The following is an 18,621-nucleotide window of genomic DNA, read 5'->3' as shown; positions in this document are numbered from 1 at the left end:
CTCATAGTCCCACAACCCCGCACCGCCCCTTTCTACCTCCTGCCCAAAATCCACAAACCTGACTGCCCCGGCCGACCCATTGTCTCTGCCTGCTCCTGCCCCACCGAACTCATCTCTGCATACCTCGACACGGTCCTGTCCCCCTTAGTCCAAGAACTCCCCACCTACGTTTGGGACACCACCCACGCCCTCCACCTCCTCCATGATTTTCGCTTCCCCGGTCCCCAATGCCTTATCTTCACCATGGACATCCAATCCCTGTACACCTCCATCCCCCATCACGAAGGACTCAAAGCCCTCCACTTATTCCTTTCCCGCCGTACCAACCAGTACCCTTCCACTGACACCCTCCTTCGACTGACTGAACTGGTCCTCACCCTGAACTACTTCTCTTTCCAATCCTCCCACTTCCTCCAAACCAAAGGAGTAGCCATGGGCACCCACATGGGCTCCAGCTATGCCTGCCTCTTCATAGGATATGTGGAACAGTCCATCTTCCGCAGCTACACTGGCACCAACCCCCACCTTTTCCTCCGCTACATCGATGACTGTATCGGCGCTGCCTCGTGCTCCCACGAGGAGGTTGAACAGTTCATCCACTTTACCAACACCTTCCACCCGACCACAAATTCACCTGGACCGTCTCAGACTCCTCCCTCCCCTTCCTCGACCTTTCCATTTCTATCTCAGGCGACTGAATCAACACGGACATTTACTATAAACCGACCGACTCCCACAGCTACCTAGACTACACCTTCTCCCACCCTGCCCCCTGTAAAAATGCCATCCCATATTCCCAATTCCTTTGTCTCTGCCGCATCTGCTCCCAGGAGGACCAGTTCCAAAACCGTACAACCCAGATGACCTCCTTCTTCAAAGATCTCCAATTTCCCCCCAGACGTGGTCGATGATGCCCTCCACCGCATCTCTTCCACTTCCCGCTCCTCCGCCCTTGAGCCCCGCCCCTCCAACCGCCACCAGGACAGAACCCCACTGGTCCTCACCTACCACCCCACCAACCTCCATGTACAGCGTATCATCCGCCGTCATTTCCGCCACCTCCAAACGGACCCCACCACCAGGGATATATTTCCCTCCCCTCCCCTATCAGAGTTCCGAAAAGACCACTCCCTCCGTGACTCCCTCGTCAGGTCCACACCCCCCACCAACCCAACCTCCACTCCCGGCACCTTCCCCTGCAACCGCAAGAAATGCAAAACATGCACCCACACCTCCCCCTTTACTTCCCTCCAAGGCCCCAAGGGATACTTCCATATCCGCCACAGATTCACCTGCACCTCCACACACATCATCTATTTTATCCGCTGCACCCGATGTGGCCTCCTCTATATTGGGGAGACAGGCCGCCTACTTGCGGAACGTTTCAGAGAACACCTCTGGGACACCCGGACCAACCAACCCAACCACCCCGTGGCTCTACACTTCAACTCTCTCTCCCACTCCACCAAGGACATGCAGGTCCTTGGACTCCTCCATCGCCAGACCATAGCAACACGACGGTTGGAGGAAGAGCGCCTCATCTTCCACCTAGGAACCCTCCAACCACAAGGGATGAACTCAGATTTCTCCAGTTTCCTCATTTCCCCTCCCCCCACCTTGTCTCAGTCAAATCCCTCGAACTCAGCACCACCTTCCTAACCTGCAATCTTCTTCCTGACCTCTCCGCCCCCACCTCACTCCGGCCTATCACCCTCACCTTGACCTCCTTCCACCTATCGCATTTCCACGCCCCTCCCCCAAGTCCCTCCTCCCTACCTTTTATCTTAGCCTGCTGGACACACTTTCCTCATTCCTGAAGAATGCACGAAACGTCGATATCCCTGTTCCTTGGATGCTGCCTGACCTGCTGCGCCTTTCCAGCAACACATTTTCAGCTCTGATCTCCAGCATCTGCAGTCCTCACTTTCTCCATTGTGAGAGAGGTAGGTATTACAGAAGAGGAAAGTGGGTGGCACAGCTGTTACTCCTTGTTGTAGGTAGGGAGGTGATCTGAGTGAGTGAGTAGGTAGAATGTTGAAGGGTATTGGGGAGTGAGAGTATGGGGGGAAGGTGTTGCAGGCAATAGTGAGAGTGGTAGCACAAGAGCCTTGTTGGGAAGTGGGCACATTGGTAGAGGTCGACTAAGTGTGCAATATCGAAGAGAAGGTGGTTGCATTACAGTTGCAGAGTGGAGAAAGTCATTGACATTTTCCAGTGCTGAGCATTTCTTCAGTTGACTAAGACTGCTTTAACCTGGGTAGGAATCTTAGACCAGGCTGGCCTGGTCTGGTGTTGGGCCTCCTCTGCGGCCCCTGGGGTAAGAAGTCCTGTAAGAAGTCCTTTTGCAAGGGATGCTGGTCAATTCTGGGATATCTGGTGAGTGGTGTGTTGTTCCAGGAATGTCACATAGTAAGATGGGGCAGAAATCAGACACAATACTCATAGGGACAGAATTGCAGTTAATGCAATGATTTCTGTAAGGTTCAACGAGAAAACATGTTTGCCCTCGCAGTAGGAATCAATCCATCAAACTCAATGTGACTCGCAGTTAGCTGAAACACTGTAAGATTCAGTCCATTAAGTTCATTTCTGTCCATTATGCTACCTACCATTGAGCTTCTCCAGTTTTTGTTTTCTTATTTCTTTAAGCATACACTTTGTTACCTTGATTATCAAAAATCAGATGGTCTCAAGACTGTTCACATGCAAATGAATATGAAATACTGTTGTGTTACAGATTAAAAGATGACATGGCATATCTTACTGCAGACTTACTTTCAATTGTATTTGAAGTCAAACAGTTACCACAGTCTGTCGTATAGAATGTAGTCGAAGATGGAGGAGGTGTGCTGGAGCCTGTAACAGAAACAAATGTATTACTCTCTTGTGCTAATATTGTTGTAGACCTGAGTCATTCTCACTTGCTATTTAGCCCCACATTACATTAACCAAGCTAAAGGTAGCAACCACTTGCAAATCAATGCAAAAGCTACATGTAAAATGAGCTTTCAGATATGTGGAAAAGTAAGACAAATTAGTATCTTATTCTCATTCCTTACTTTGCAGAAAGTGGTCACCTCTGATCAGAATGTTGTTTTGGCATCAGATTTATAATGAGGAAGACAACAAACCTCAAACCCTGGAGCACATCCTGTTCTCCTTTCATTTCACATATTTTTAGTTGCAATTTCTTTTGGACAGATGTATCTTCTGTAGACAGGAACCTGTGACTTCTATGTTCAGGAAAATGGAACACACTTTGTCAAGTCATTTGCAGTGACTGGAAGACAGATTTGTGTTGCACACTACAAACTGGATTGAGACTTTCTAAAGTAATTCATGGATCCAAGCCACACAGAATGTAAATCTCTATCCATTGATTTACAGTCAATCAACTTTGGGTAAACAGCAGAATCAGCAATCAAAAAAAAGAATAAAATATTCCCACAACCAGCATATCAAATCAAAGTTCAGCAGCACTCTCTTACGCATTTGTGCATTGTGACGGACAATAAAACAACAAACAAAAGAAGAAGCCTCCACAAACACCTTGATCATCAGTGCTGGAATAATTCAGCACATCAGTGATAAAGGCAAGGTTGAAACAGTTTCAGCAATGTTTGGTCTGCGTGGGTGATCCATCTCAGCTTCCTCCTGAAGGTTTCACCACAACAAAACAATTCAATTCAATTCAATCCAATCCGTCAGATATTAAGAAATAGTCAAAGGCTACTGAGTATAAGAAGTATTTGGATCTGACAATATGCTTGCAGTAGTACTAGAACATAGAACATAGAAAAGTACAGCACAGAACAGGCCCTTTGGCCCATGCGTTGTGCCGAGATTTAATCCTAATGTAAAATATAGTAACTTAACCTATGCACCCCTCAACTCATTGCTATCCATGTGCATGTCCAGCAGTCGCTTAAATGTCCCCAATGACTCTGCTTCCACCACCACAGCTGGCAATGCAGTCCAAGCATTCACAACTCTCTGCATAAAGAACCTACCTCTGACGTCTCCTTTATACGTTCCTCCTAATATCTTCAAACTATGACTTCTTGTACCAGTCAATCCTGCCCCGGGGAAAAGTCTCTCGCTGTTGACTGTATCCAAGCTTCTCATTACCTTGTATACCTCGATCAGGTCTCTTCTCTTCCTCCTTCTCTCCAGAGAGAAAAGTCCAAGCTTATTCAACCTTTCTTCATAAGACAAGCCTTCCAGTTCAGGCAGCATCCTGGTATACCTTCTTTGCACCTTCTCCAAAGCCTCGGTATCTTTCCTATAGTAGGGCGACCAGAACTGGACACAATATTCTAAGTGTGGTCTCACCAGTGACTTGTAGAGCTGCAGCAAAACCTTGTGGCTCTTAAACTCGATCCCCCTGTTAATGAAAGCCAAAACACCATATGCTTTCTTAACAACCCTATCGACTTGGGTGGCAACTTTGAGGGATCTATGTACTTGCACACCTAGATCCCTCTGTTCCTCCACACTGCCAAGAATCCTGTCTTTAATCCTGTATTCAGCATTCAACTTCGATCTTTCAAAATGCATCACTTAGCAGGTATCCAGGTTGAATTCCATCTGCCATTTCTCAGCCCAGCTCTGCATCCTATCTATGTCGCGCTGCAGCCTGCAGTAGCCCTTTATACTATCGACGACACCTCCAACCTTTGTGTCATCTGCAAATTCACTAACCCACCCCTCAACCTCCTCATCCAAGTCATTTATAAAAAGTACAAAGAGCAGAGGCCCAAGAACAGAGTCCTGTGGGACCCCACTCAACACTGTCCTCCAGGCAGAATACTTTCCATCTACCACCACTCTCTGCCTTCTGTCAGCCAGCCGATTCTGAATCCAGATAGCCAAATCTCCCTATATCCCATACTTCCTGACTTTATGAATGAGCCTACCATGGAGAACCCTATCAAATGCCTTGCTGAAGTCCATATACACCACATCCACTGCTCAACCGTCGTTGACACCTCCTCAAAGAACTCAATAAGATTTGTGAGGCATGACCTGCTCCTCACAAAGCCATGCTGACTGCCTTTAATCACACTATGCTTTGCCAAATAGTCATAAATCCTATCCCTCAGAATTCTTTCCAAAACTTTGCTGACCACAGACGTAAGACTGACTGGTCTGTAATTGCCAGGGATTTCCCTATTACCCTTCTTGTAAAGAGGAACAACATTTGCCTCCTTCCAATCCTCCGGTACAGCTCCTGTGGAGAATGATGAGACAAATATCCTCGCCAGCGGCTTAGCAACCTCCTTTCTCGCTTCCCGGAGCAGCCTAGGATAAATCTGGTCTGGCTCTGGGAACTTATCAATCTTAATGTTTTCCAAAATATCTAGCACATCAACTTCATCAATCTTGATCTGGTCAAGACTGCATCCCAGCTCCTCTAAATTTTCATTTACAACAAGACTTGTGTGTTAGAACTAGCCTCATCCTTAGTCAAATTGTACCAGTATAGCTATAATGCTGGCAACTACCTGGCAATGTGGTCACTTCTCTAACACCAACAATGTAGCGGGTACCACTTGAGCAGAAATTTAAATGGGCCAGCTTTATAATGACTATGGCAATGATCAGGTTAGAGGATCAAGATTTGGAGGCAAGCAACTCACCTCCTGACTCACCAGAGTCTGAGGAGCATTTATAAGGTTACAAGTCAGGAGTGTGATGAAATATTCTCCATTTGCTCGGTTGAGTGCAGCTCCAAAAACAGTCAAAAAGATCAACACCTTCCAGAACGAAGCCTCCCACTTTATTGGCAAACCATTTACCACCTTGAACACTCACTCTCTCCACCTACAGAGCACAAAGTCAGAAGTCACACAACACCAGGTTATAGTCCAACCGGTTTATTTGAAATCACAAGCTTTCAGAGCACATCCCTTTGTCAGATGAAGTGATGAAGGAGCACCGCTCCAAACCCTTGTGGTTTCAATAAACGTGTTGGACTATAACCTGGTGTCATGTGACTTCTGTACTTGTAACACAGATTCAATGATTTTTACACACATAAAGAATATAATCCCAATAATCATAAAATATCCCTTTATATTTGTATAGTACCCAATCCACATCCCTAGTACTGTACAGATCCCAAAATCAAATGTTGTAAAACTCCCACAGTACTTACACCAGAGACCATTTTAATAGATTTAACTCACTTGTGACTTTAATGTATAGATTGATACTACTGATATCTTCTTTCTGGAACAATTCAGGCACATGATACTTCTTTTCTGGAACTAACATTAACCCCACTTTAAGGTAATCAGTTTTACACAAACTCCCTCATTGCTCCAAACTGCACTGCCAAGTTCTCTTGAGAGGGAGGGAACAGCTTTACTTGCTTTCGTGTCAATGTGCTGTTAGTATGTTTTGCAGTCGATTCAACTGCCATGAATACTGAAGGTAATGCCATTCTCCTAAGATACATTATTCATCCAGTGTTTCACCACTTTCAGATAATGCAGGCATCATGGATAAATGATGGTATCAGGTCTATTCCAAAGAAGACTACAATTCCATCAAACTGACAGTGAAACAGACTGTGGGTTCTGCAGATCTTGCCAATGTTCATCATTAAGATCATCAGTAATCATCATCTCATGTACTGACCTCAGTTTCAGATCCCTTTATTCCTATTTTCTTCAAATATCTTTCTGATCTGTCCAAACAGATAAACAATGGACTCCATTTCAATCACTACCTTTGGTTTTGCATTTCACAGTGTTACAACCCTCTCTGTAGAATCAATGATAGCATTAGGGTTAAGGTTAGGATCATTATCTGAACTAATATTGATCTTTTCTGTTCATCAACAACATGGGATTGTTGTAAGGAGAGCTGGTTATATGGGAACTACATGTGGGAGTTTCTACTTGAGGGAACCATGGCAACCAGTGAGAGCTTTCAGTGCTATCCAACTAATGTCTCTGTACCACAGCAAAAATCATTGTCAGTTATTTGAACCAAAAAGACTGAAAAATGTGAAGTCTGTGACATAGTGTTTTAAACCTCACTTATGTAGAGAGAGTTAAAAATCACACACCAGGTTATAGTGCAACAGGTTTATTTGGAAGTACAAGCTTTCAGAGTGATGTTGCTTCATCTTTCCAGCCTGCGAGACATTATCGATGAGGATGAGCATTTCACCAAGACCATCCCTAAGCCTTCAACTTCTCACCTTTTAAATAACCGCTAAATCTTAAACTGATCGTTGTTCACAGCAAACTTCCCAGCCTTCAGGACAACATCGGACACAACAGCACACAACCCTATTATGGCAGTAACTGCAAGACTTGTCAGAGTGTGGACATGGATACCACCATTACACGTGGGGACACCACCCACCATGTATACAACAGGTGCTCATGTGATTCGGCCAACATTGTCAAACTTATGCGCTGCAGGCAAGGATACCCCCGGCATGGTACATTGGCGAGACCAAACAAACACTACAACAACAGATGAATGGACACCACGCAACAATTTCCTGACAGGCATGTTCCCTCCCAGTTGGGGAATACTTCAGCAGTCAGGGACATTCGCCCTCATCTTCGGGTGCCTGTCCTCCAAGGTGGACTTCGGGATACGCAACAACGGAGAGTTGTAGTTCTGTTCACCGAGCCGGGAATTTGTGTTGCAGACGTTTCGTCCCCTGTCTAGGTGACATCCTCAGTGCTTGGGAGCCTCTGTGATCTTTCCTCCGGCATTTGTAGTGGTTTGAATCTACAAACGCTTCACAGGAGGCTCCCAAGCACTGAGGATGTCACTTAGACAGGGGACGAAACGTCTGCAACACAAATTCCTGGCTCGGCGAACAGAACCACAACAACGAGCACCCGAGCTACAAATCTTCTCACAAACTTTGAACAACGGAGAGTGGCCGAGCAGAGGCTGATAGCCAAGTTCAGTACCCATCGGGATGGCCTCAACCGGGACCTTGGGTTCATGTCACAATACAGGTGACCCCACTACACTATATTCTCTCACACACAAGCACAATTACACACATGTTCTTACATGCTCACACACTCACACAGACCCTCTCTCATACATATGCCGTCTCTCAGACACACACACCTACACCCCACATACTCTCACCCACGTGCACACCCTCTCACAGCCTTATACTCTGTCACACTGAAACACAGACTCTACCAAGCATGCACACACATACACACTCTTACACTCACAGACACACACACACACTCTCTCTCTCTCTCTCTCCCCCCTCTCAACATGCACACACACATACATATATAAATCTCTGGGGTGAATTTGCATTTGCAGAACTGTATTTGCAGATACATTCCATTCTGTTCAAAAAGCACACAATCTGCAGGCAGTCAGGCAATGTAACATTTTATAAATTCCTACTTTGGAAATAGAACCAGTCTGAGTCAAGATTGAAATACAGACAGACTTTAATGCATTGTCTTAGCTGAGATGTCACCATTTTTTATAAAATCTTAAGTTATCTCAGAAATGTGACTTAAAAGAAGCTCTGGGATTTACATATTAATGAACCGAAATCTGCAACCCATTCTAAAAGATGAAAGACTTAACAGTAATCTAGGTTTGTTCAATATATTGTTTTAATTGCATGATCTTTTGCTATAAATTCTGTGTATTATGATCCTGCCCCACTAATTACCTGATGAAGGAGCAGCGCTCTGAAAGCTAATGTTTCCAAATAAACCTGTTGGACTATAACCTGGTGTTGTGTAATTTTTAACTTTGTCCACCCCAGTCCAACACTGGACCTCCACATTGTGTAGTGGGGCTTTGAGTGATTAGTTTTTACAGAGATCATTGTGCCAAACTCAGCATTTATTGTCTCTTCTGTCTGAGTTGCATTGATTTACCTTCAAATTATGTTCCTCTCAATCACAAACATTCAACATGTTCAGAACCTCATAATGAATACCCAGTTCCATCACTTGGTTTGGCATAACTGGAATATCAGCAGAAATTAAGGAAAATTAAGTCAAACTATTGGCAGGGAGACCAACTGAATAATTGTAAAGTGGAGGTTAAACCATCAAAACCAGTAAAAGAAGAGAGCAAAGTCAAGGAAGAAGGAAATAAACTTAAGCATGTGTTATGAGCAGATTTAGACCTGTATACATGCCTTATGGAAAGACAGTGCAGTGTGTAACATGAGAATATTAATGGAATGAGAATATTAATGGAATGATTTATTTTATACAGTGAGCTCAGAAATCACCCATCAAAATATTAATGTGAATGTAAATATTAGTTATACTTCTAATGCATAAGTTATGTACATGCAATGCATTGTTAGCAACAATTGATTGCTTCAATATTGCTGCCAAACATTTCAATCTCATCCCATTTTCAGCAAGTCATGCAGGAGAAACCTGAGGATTGAGTTCACATGCTTCTAGCTGTGAGAGAGACCAGGGCACTGAGTAAAATCAATCTCTTGTCCATGTACAGTCACAGGAACAAATACACAAAGTCATTTGCATAGAATCGTAACAGATTCATTGTCAGCTTACACTAAATCTGCTGCACATTCCTCTGCATTCTATACACTTACTACATCCCATGCTACTGAACAGAGATATCAACAGCTAGAATCTGTATCAATATGACAGAACTATGAGGAATAGGTAATATTAAAGTGACTTACTCTCTGAAACCACGAGGTTGATGCTCACTTTCTGATCATTAAAAAGACCAGAAATCTGTACACGACAGCAATACCAACCACTGTCTCCTTTCTGTAGATGGTTCACTGTGAGCGATACATCTCCTTCCTCTATTTTACCATCCATATGGTATTTTGTGAGTATTGGTGAAATTACAGTTGTCCCATTTGTTCTCAACAATGGACCTGAACAGCCACTTGAAGGGCATTGGCCCCTGCCCCAGCACATTTCAGTCTTACCATGCTTTTGGACAGAGTATGTGCACAGCAGTGTGACTGACTGTCCCAGGATTCCTTGCACTTCTAATCCTCTCACACAGGTGGCTGGGCCTGAAATATTTAAACATTATAATCATTCAGTTTTCATGGCAGTCATGGTAAATTGTGCAGTATACAGAGGAACCTCAATTATCCGAATGTCAATTATCCGAATATCAGATTGTCCGAAGGAGATCTCGAGGTCCAGATAGAAACATTACATCAAAGACGTGTTTCCAACACTGATCTTGTCTTTTGTTTACAGTGATTACACAGGCACCACTGCCAAATGCCTGACCTCTCTCTTTCCCCCACACTTTCCCTGGAGGGGTGTACTCAAAACCCTCCTTCCCCAGATAATCTGTCCCACAGTGTACAATACAGGCAGGGGTGGAACCTGTCAAAACGCTGCAGTAAAAAGGTGTGTGTGTGTGTGCGTGCGCGCACGCGCGCTATTTGGAGACTCACCACCACCACACACAAAACGCAGCAGTAGCAGCAGCAGTTTTGTTGTTGATGTCCAGTCCGGCTGCCCCACAGACGGGGCGGGGTCGGGTGAGCAGGGGTGGGGATTTTGGATGGGGTTGGGGGGGCAGGCAGGAGGCAGGTTTGGACAGGGGCAGCGGGAGCAGTTTTGGAGGCAGGACAGGGGGTGGATTTGGACGGGGTGGGGAAATGGGCAGGGGGCAGTTTTGGACGGGGTGGGGGAATGGGCAGGGGGCAGTTTTGGACGGGGTGGGGAAATGGGCAGGGGGCGGTTTTGGATGGGTTGGGAAAATGGGCAGAGGGAGGTTTTGGACGGGGTGGGGAAATGGGCAGGGAAATGGGCAGGGGTACAGTTTTGGACAGGGTGGGGGAATGGGCAGGGGGTGGTTTTGGACAGGGTGGGGGAATGGGCAGGGGGCAGTTTTGGATCGGGTTGGGGAATGGGCAGGGAGCGGTTTTGGACAGGGTGGGGAAATGGGCAGGGGAATGGGCAGGGGGCAGTTTTGGACGGGGTGGGGGAATGGGCAGGGGGCGGTTTTGGACGGGGTGGGGAATGGGCATGGGATGGTTTTGGATGGGGTGGGGGAATGGGCAGGGGATGGTTTTGGATGGGGTGGGGTAATGGGCAGGGGACGTTTTTGGACAGGGTGTGGGAATGGGCAGGGGACAGTTTTGGATGGGGTGGCGGAATGGGCAGGGGGCGGTTTTGGACAGGGTGGGGGAATGGGCAGGGGACGGCTTTGGACGGGGTGGGGGAATGGGCAGGGGACGGTTTTGGACAGGGTGGGGGAATGGGCAGGGGGCGGTTTTGGATGGGGTGGGGGAATGGGCAGGGGGCAGTTTTGGATGGGGTGGGGGAATGGGCAGGGGACGGTTTTGGACAGGGTGGGGGAATGGGCAGGGGACGGCTTTGGACGGGGTGGGGGAATGGGCAGGGGGCAGTTTTGGATGGGGTGGGGGAATGGGCAGGGGACGGTTTTGGACAGGGTGGGGGAATGGGCAAGGGACGGCTTTGGACGGGGTGGGGGAATGGGCAGGGGGCAGTTTTGGATGGGGTGGGGGAATGGGCAGGGGGCAGTTTTGGACGGGGGAGTAGCAGCTGTTTTGGATGACACGGGCAGGGGCAGAGTAAGACGGAGTTGGGGAGCCTGCACGGTGCGGGTGAGGGTGGTTTTGGATGGGGTGTGGTGGGCGCGGGGGCTCACATGCACTGTGCTGCTGACTAGTCTCTGAATGGGGAGCGAACTTAAAAAACTCTGAGACCCAGAGGAAAGGTATTTAATCGATTAACCGAATAATCGGTTATCCAAACAAAATAGTGCCCACCCATCTCATTCAGATAATCGAGGTTCTTCTGTATTCACATATTCAATAATCAACCAGTCACTAACCATTAATATGTATCACTGGAACAGTGATATTATAACACAAGAACATTCTGTCATTAAGTCTGTTCCAGCATTTAATTACTGTAGATTGAGACTGATCTGCAGTATAATTCCACTTAACCACGTTTGCTTCCAATGCTTCCATAATTCCAATGAACAAAAATCAATCCATTTTTATTGAGCCCAGATCCAGAGAGATGCTTCCAGATTTTTACTGCACTTACTTGTGATGTAGTTCCTGCTGTGCTCATCCCTAAGTGGGTTTTCCCTAATTTAAGATTGGGCCCAATTGTCCTGAACTCCCCACAGGAGAGATAGTTTTTCTATCTTTAGTTTTGAGTTCCTTTATCTATTTAAGATTGGGCCCATTTGTCCTGAACTCTGCACTATAGAGAATATTTTTTCTATCTTTAGTTTTGAGTTCCTTTATCTATTTAAAAGCCTTCAGTAAGTCATCCAACATTCTAAACTGAAAGGAATACAAAATGTAGTCTCTGCAGCCAAGCCCTTGTTATTTAATCTTGTAACCTCACCCACACAGTCTCTGGTAAAATTGGACTGTATCCTCTCAAAATGCAGTCAGTCACACACAGAAACACTTTGTCCTTGGTACAAGAAGAATTTGTGTTAATATAATAAACAATGTATGAACTCAATTTTTAAATTCACAAACTTACCTAAAATCACAAGTAGTGCAGATAAATGAGCCACACACCCAGTATTAGACATTGTGCTGGACACTGCAGACCGGAACTATCTGAGTTACAGCTGCTGCAGAATTGTGTGGTCAGAGTTAAACTTTCTGTTTCCAGTTCCAGTTTTCACCGACATCAGTGGTGAGAGTTTCCTTTATACATTCATGAGTTGTGCTTCCAGTAATGTATAACCCCATGAAATGAAGCAGGCAGCTTCATTCAAATATTTCCTGCATTGGCTTTACTACTGATACACAATGGACACAAAATTAATTTTCATCACAAGTTTATTTTGAGAAAATCTCATCTCTGTATGATTAACTTTCAGTTTGAGTCTGTTGGAAAATCTCTGAAAGGTCAGTTCTGCTAAATTTGCATCACTGAGCTCAAACATGCAACCACCAACACTCAGAAAATGTGAGCCCCTTGTATTTTCAGGGGCCCACTCATTAATATGTCCATTTCAAAGCTCATGGAAAATGGCATCATGGGATAGCTGTTTGAGAATGTACAGATTTTCAAAAGGCCAACTTTCACTGAAGAGTACAACAGTAAATTGGGGAGAATTGGTAACGAAACAATTGTTGAACAGAGCGAGTTATCTGTCAGGTAATTCCCAAAGGGGAAGACCAATGTACAATACTATATCTCAAATTTGAAACCCTTTGAAAAACAAGTGAGTCCCTCAAGCACCTCCCCTGATTGCATTAGTGGTCTCCAATACACTTGTCTTCTGCATGGTTCTGCTCAGGCTGCAGGCATCACCAGTGCTCTCCAATTCCACCCAGCTATCCCAGAATAGGACAGATCGGTAGCATGTGCTTAGCTCTTCCGGCCCTACTTTTGTGTATGTAGTTGGGAGAATGGTGCCCCTTTAAGAGAGAAGGTCAGGTGACCTGGAGGCAGTAGCTAGAGGTGCAGACTAAAATAGACCATGGAGTTGAAAGGATGCACAATAAAGTATTCCCTGTTCAAGTTTACTTTTCATCAATCTTGTGTTTTATTTATGATCGTAATGGACCGCAAACACACTAACTGGTAACAAAAGTGGGATCTGGCCCATAAAGTGTGCAAACACCTTTTTTTATTGTTGAGAAGAAGGGCATCATCTGGACTTTGAAAATGGCATGGGATTGCAGATGTATGTCAAGGAAAGTTGTTGCGAGGGGACTTGGGCAGTAATGATGCCATGGAAGAATGATGTACATCAGGGAGAGGTCCAAGAGCAGCAGTCGTGAGGGGACTCAGGCCACAGTCGATGGCTCAAGAGGGGTGTACTCAGCTGGGAGCTTACCAAAGTCAGTGTGGTGAGCAGTCATGATGAGACTCAGGCTGCACTCGATTCCAGAGAAGAACGATACACTAACACAGTCCAAGAGGGAACAGCAGCATAGAAAATATTTACTGAAGGAATTCTGGCTGTGAAAAATTACTAGATTTGAGTGGCAGGAAAAGTTTGGTTTGTGACCTCCATCACAAGTCATCCAATGGAACCTAGTAACAAGGAAAGACCTGGATTTTGAGGGATCATTTAAAATTGCTCGCTCAATGGAGTTGGCTGCCAATGAAGCAACACAGTTGAGTGACAACACCTGGGTGCATAAAATGGAAAATCAGTGGAGGGTGGTACCAACCATAGGATGCCACCGATGTAGCAAGAGTGTCTACAAGGTGTCAACATGTTGTACTTGGAAGCCCAGTGCCACAGGTGTAAGCTAGTGGGCAAGGAGCCTCAAATTGCCAAGTACAACTCAAGCGAAGGAAGGGGTATGTAAAGGACCCAAATCACAAGACAAGACATTAGGTCCATGCTGCCAGTCAGGGAGTAAACCTGGAGTCAGCCAGGTCTGTGGGAGAAGCAGACAGCCCAGAGGCAGCAGAGTTTCAGTGAAATATCTTGTCAGTACAGTGTGAAGCTGATTGTTTCTGTATTCTTCCCAAATTAAAAGGTCTCAGCAAAGATGGAAGTGAATATGGGTGCAGCAGTGCCTCTGATTCTGGAAACAATATGTTGGAAAAAGTTAAAGGAACTTCCATTGAAGCGTGCCAAGATTATACAACAGACATTCACAGAATAAGTGGTGCCACTGGAGGGGTTTTGGTTTCCGTCAGTTTTACCTCCGACTTCTCAGGAATTCAAATTGTTTCCAGCCCCTGGTTCAAGGCACTGGACTTATTAATCAGGATGCTTGAGAAGGATGTTTGAGAGCAAAGGAATCGCTGTATTTAGTGACATAAAATAAAAGATAAAATACAATACACGATTATGAGGCCTTACAATACATCGATATTACCTGCTTCTCACTACTAACTAACTTACAAGATAATGCATGGCTTAGAAAGGATGGACGCTGGGAAGTTGTTTCCATTAGGCGGGGGGACTAGGACCTGTGGATCCATCCTTAGAATTAGAGGAGGTAAATTTAGAACGGAAATGAGGAGACATTTCTTCAGCCAGACAGTGGTGGGCCTGTGGAGCACACGGAGCACAGTGGAGGCCGGGACGCTAAATGTCTTCAAGGCAGAGATTGATAAATTCTTGATCTCACAAGGAATTAAGGTTTACGGGGAGAATGAGGGTAAGTGGAGTTGAAATGCTCATCACCCATGATTAAATGGCAGAGTGGACTCAATGGGCTGAATGGCCTTACTTCCACTCCTATGTCTTATGGTCTTATGAACTCTAGTGTCTTGAGATTATGCTCAGTGTGGTTTCAAGGTTCACTGGATGACTGCATTGGCACCACCTCGTGCTCCCGTGAGGAGGTTGAGCAATTCATCAACTTCACCAACACATTCCACCCGACCTTAAATTCACCTGGACCATCTGTGACATCTCCCTCCCCTTCCTGGACCTCTCCATCTCCATTAATGACGACCGACTTGACACCGACATTTCTTACAAACCCACTGACTCCCACAGCTACCTGGATTATAGCTCTTCCCACCCCACCTCCTGCAAAAATGCCATCCTGTATTCCCAATTCCTCCACCTCCGCCGCACCTGCTCCCAGGAGGACCAGTTGCACCACAGGACACACCAGATGGCCTCCATCTTTAGAGACCGTAATTTCCCTTTCCACATGGTTAAAGATGCCCTCCAACGCATCTCATCCACATCCCGCACCACCGCCATCAAACTCCACCCCTCCAACCGTAACAAGGACAGAACGCCCCTGGTGCTCACCTTCCACCCTACCAACCTTCGCATAAACCAAATCATCCACTGACATTTCTGCCACATCCAAACAGAACCCACCACCAGAGATATATTTCCCTCTCCACCCCTTTCCGCCTTCCACAAAGACTGTTCCCTCCGTGACTACCTGGTTAGGTCCATGCCCATCCTGGCACCTTCCCCTGCCACTGCAGGAATTGCAAAACCTGCGCCCACACCTCCTCCCTCACCTCCATCCATGACCCTAAAGGAGCCTTCCACATCCATCAAAGCTTTACCTGCACATCCACCAATATCATTTATTGTATCCGTTGCTCCCAATGCGGTCTCCTCTACATTGGGGAGACTGGACGCCTCCTAGCAGAGCGCTTTAGGGAACATCTCCGAGACACCCGCACCAATCAACCACACTGCCCTGTGGCACAACATTTCAACTCCCTCTCCCACTCTGCCGAGGACATGGAGGTCCTGGGCCTCCTTCACCGCCACTCCCTCACCACCCGACGCCTGGAGGAAGAACACCTCATCTTCCGCCTCGCAACACTTCAACCCCAGGGCATCAATGTGGACTTCAACTGTTTCCTCATTTCCCCTTCCCCCACCTCACCCCAGTTCCAAACTTCCAGCTCAGCACTGTCCCCATGACTTGTCCTACCTGCCTATCTTCTTTTCCACCTATCCACTCCACCCTCCTCTCTGACCTATCACCTTCATCCCACCCCCATCCACCCATTGTACGCTTTGCTACCTTCCCCACCCTCCTCCCTGACCTATCACCTTCATTCCCTCCCCCACTCACCTATTGTACTCTATGCTACTTTCTCCCTACCCCTACCCTCCTCTCATTTATCTCTCCAACCTTCAGGCACTCTGCCTCTATTCCTGATGAAGGGCTTTTGCCCAAAACATCGATTTTACTGCTCCTCGGATGCTGCCTGAACTGCTGTGCTTTTCCAGCACCACTCTAATCCAGAATCGGGGATTTTACGTTACTGTGGCAAGTTTGGGTTTGATCTGACAACTGTGCCAAAACCCCTGCATCAGTTGCTGGCAAAAGGAAAGCCATGGAAACTGATCCACGAATAAGGAGGGAGAAGCAAGCCCTGAAAAAGTCGAAATGTTGACTCATTTCAATCTGCAGTTGTCACTGCAGTTGGCATGTGATGCCTCACCTTATGGGGTTGGTACTACACTGTCACACATCTTACCGAATAGAGAGGAAAGGCCCATTGTGTTCACATCCAGGTCACTAACGAAGCCAGAGGAGAAATATATCCAAGTGGAAAGGGAAGGATTAGGCATTGTGTTTGGTGTTGAGAAGTTCACCCATTTCTTTACGGCAACCATCTTGTGCTGCTGGCAGACCACAGGCTGCTCACCCCATTTTCCATATGGGGATGCAGTCAATGGTGGCAGCACACTGGCAGTGATGGGCACTGACTCTGTCAGCTTACCCATATGAAATCAGATACCGACAGATGGAGAAACACAGCAATACAGATGCTCTGTCAAGGTGCTGCTACCAGGGAATAAAGATATTCCCAACTGGAACTGTAAGACCATTAAACATAGGAGCAGAAAATGAGCCATTCAGCCCATCGAGTCTACTCCACCATTCAATCATGGCTGATACTTTTCTCAACCCCTTTTTCCTGCCTTTTCCCTGAAACATTTGATCCCCTTAGCCATCAAGAAATTTTCTGTCTCTGTCTTAAATACATTTAGTGACCTGGCCTCCACAGCCCTCTGTGGCAATTAATTCCATAGATTCACCACTCTCTCAGTGAAGAAGTTTCTCCTGATCCCCATTCTAAAGAGTCTTCCCTTTACTCTCGGGCTATGCCCTCAAGTCCTAGTCTCTTCTGCTAATGGAAATATCTTCCCACTCTATTGAGGCCTTTCAGTATTCTGTAAGTTTCAAATAGATCCCCCCACCCCATCCTTCTAATATCCATCAAGTATAGCCCCAAAATCCTCAAACATTTCTCGTATATTAAGCCTTTCATTTCTGGGATTATGCTTGTGATCCGCCTTCGGACCTGTTCCAGGGCCAGTCCATCCTCTGGAGATATGAGCCCCAATATTGCTCACAATATTCTAAATAATGTCTGACCAGAGCCTTATAAAGCATCAGACGTACATTCCCATTTTTATATTCTAGTCCTCTCAAAATAAATGCCATCATTACATTTGCCTTCCTAACTACTGACTCAGCCTGCAAGTTTACCTTGAGTGAATCCTGGACTCAGAGTTTCAAGTCCCTTGGTGCTTCAGCCTTCTGAATTTTCTCCTCATTTAGAAAATAGTCCATACCTCTATTCTTCCGACTAAAGTACATGACCTAACACTTTCCCATGTTATACTCCATCTGCCAATTCTTTGCCCACTCTCCTAACCTGTCCAAATTATTCTGCAGCCTCCCCACCTCCTCTATGCTACCTGCCCCTTTACCTATCTTTATATCATTTGTAAAAATAGCCAGAATGCCTTCGGTTCCTTCATCTAGATCGTAATGTATAAAGTGAAATGTTGTACTCCCAACGCTGACTCTTGTGGAACACCACTTGTCACCGGCTGCCATTTTGAGAAAGTCACTTTTGTACCCACTCTCTGCTTTCTGCCAGACATCCAACCTTGCTTCTAACACCAAAGGCCCTTATCTTAGTCAGATGCCTCCTGTGTGGCAGCTTGTCAAAGGCCTTCTTTAAGTCCAAGTAGATAATATCCATTGGCTCTCTTTGGTCTAACCTGCTCATTACCTCCTCTACAAATTCTAACAGATTTGACAGGCATGACCTCCCCTTGATAGAACCATGCTGTCTTTGCCCGAGTTTACCATACACTTCCAAGTATTCAGAAATCTCATCCTTCACAATGGATTCCAAAATCTTACCAACAACAAAGGTCAAGCTA

General features: G+C 45.9%; 1 protein-coding gene across 3 annotated transcripts in view; it reads right to left on the bottom strand.

The window, feature by feature from the left end:
• LOC122556815 (hepatitis A virus cellular receptor 2 homolog) overlaps positions 1–12,608 on the bottom strand; it is a 47,169-nt gene extending 34,561 nt beyond the window's left edge. For all 3 annotated transcript variants that reach the window (XM_087995546.1, XM_043704020.2, XM_087995545.1), the window contains exons 1-3: positions 12,513–12,608; positions 9,686–10,033; positions 2,776–2,856 (exon numbers count right to left, since the gene is read on the bottom strand). In XM_087995546.1, coding sequence (XP_087851672.1) covers positions 2,776–2,856; positions 9,686–10,033; positions 12,513–12,564 — 481 coding nt within the window. In that variant the 5' untranslated portion in view covers positions 12,565–12,608. The remainder of the gene's footprint in view (positions 1–2,775; positions 2,857–9,685; positions 10,034–12,512) is intronic.
• Positions 12,609–18,621: the final 6,013 nt, after the last annotated feature.

The sequence above is a fragment of the Chiloscyllium plagiosum genome, unplaced genomic scaffold (assembly GCF_037043375.1).
Source record: "Chiloscyllium plagiosum isolate Xiang-an unplaced genomic scaffold, Cpla_swu_hap1 HiC_scaffold_16, whole genome shotgun sequence".
In the NCBI taxonomy this organism is placed as follows: domain Eukaryota; kingdom Metazoa; phylum Chordata; class Chondrichthyes; order Orectolobiformes; family Hemiscylliidae; genus Chiloscyllium; species Chiloscyllium plagiosum.
The sequence above is the reverse complement of the archived record's forward strand: the minus strand, read 5'-3'. Positions and strand labels throughout refer to the sequence as shown.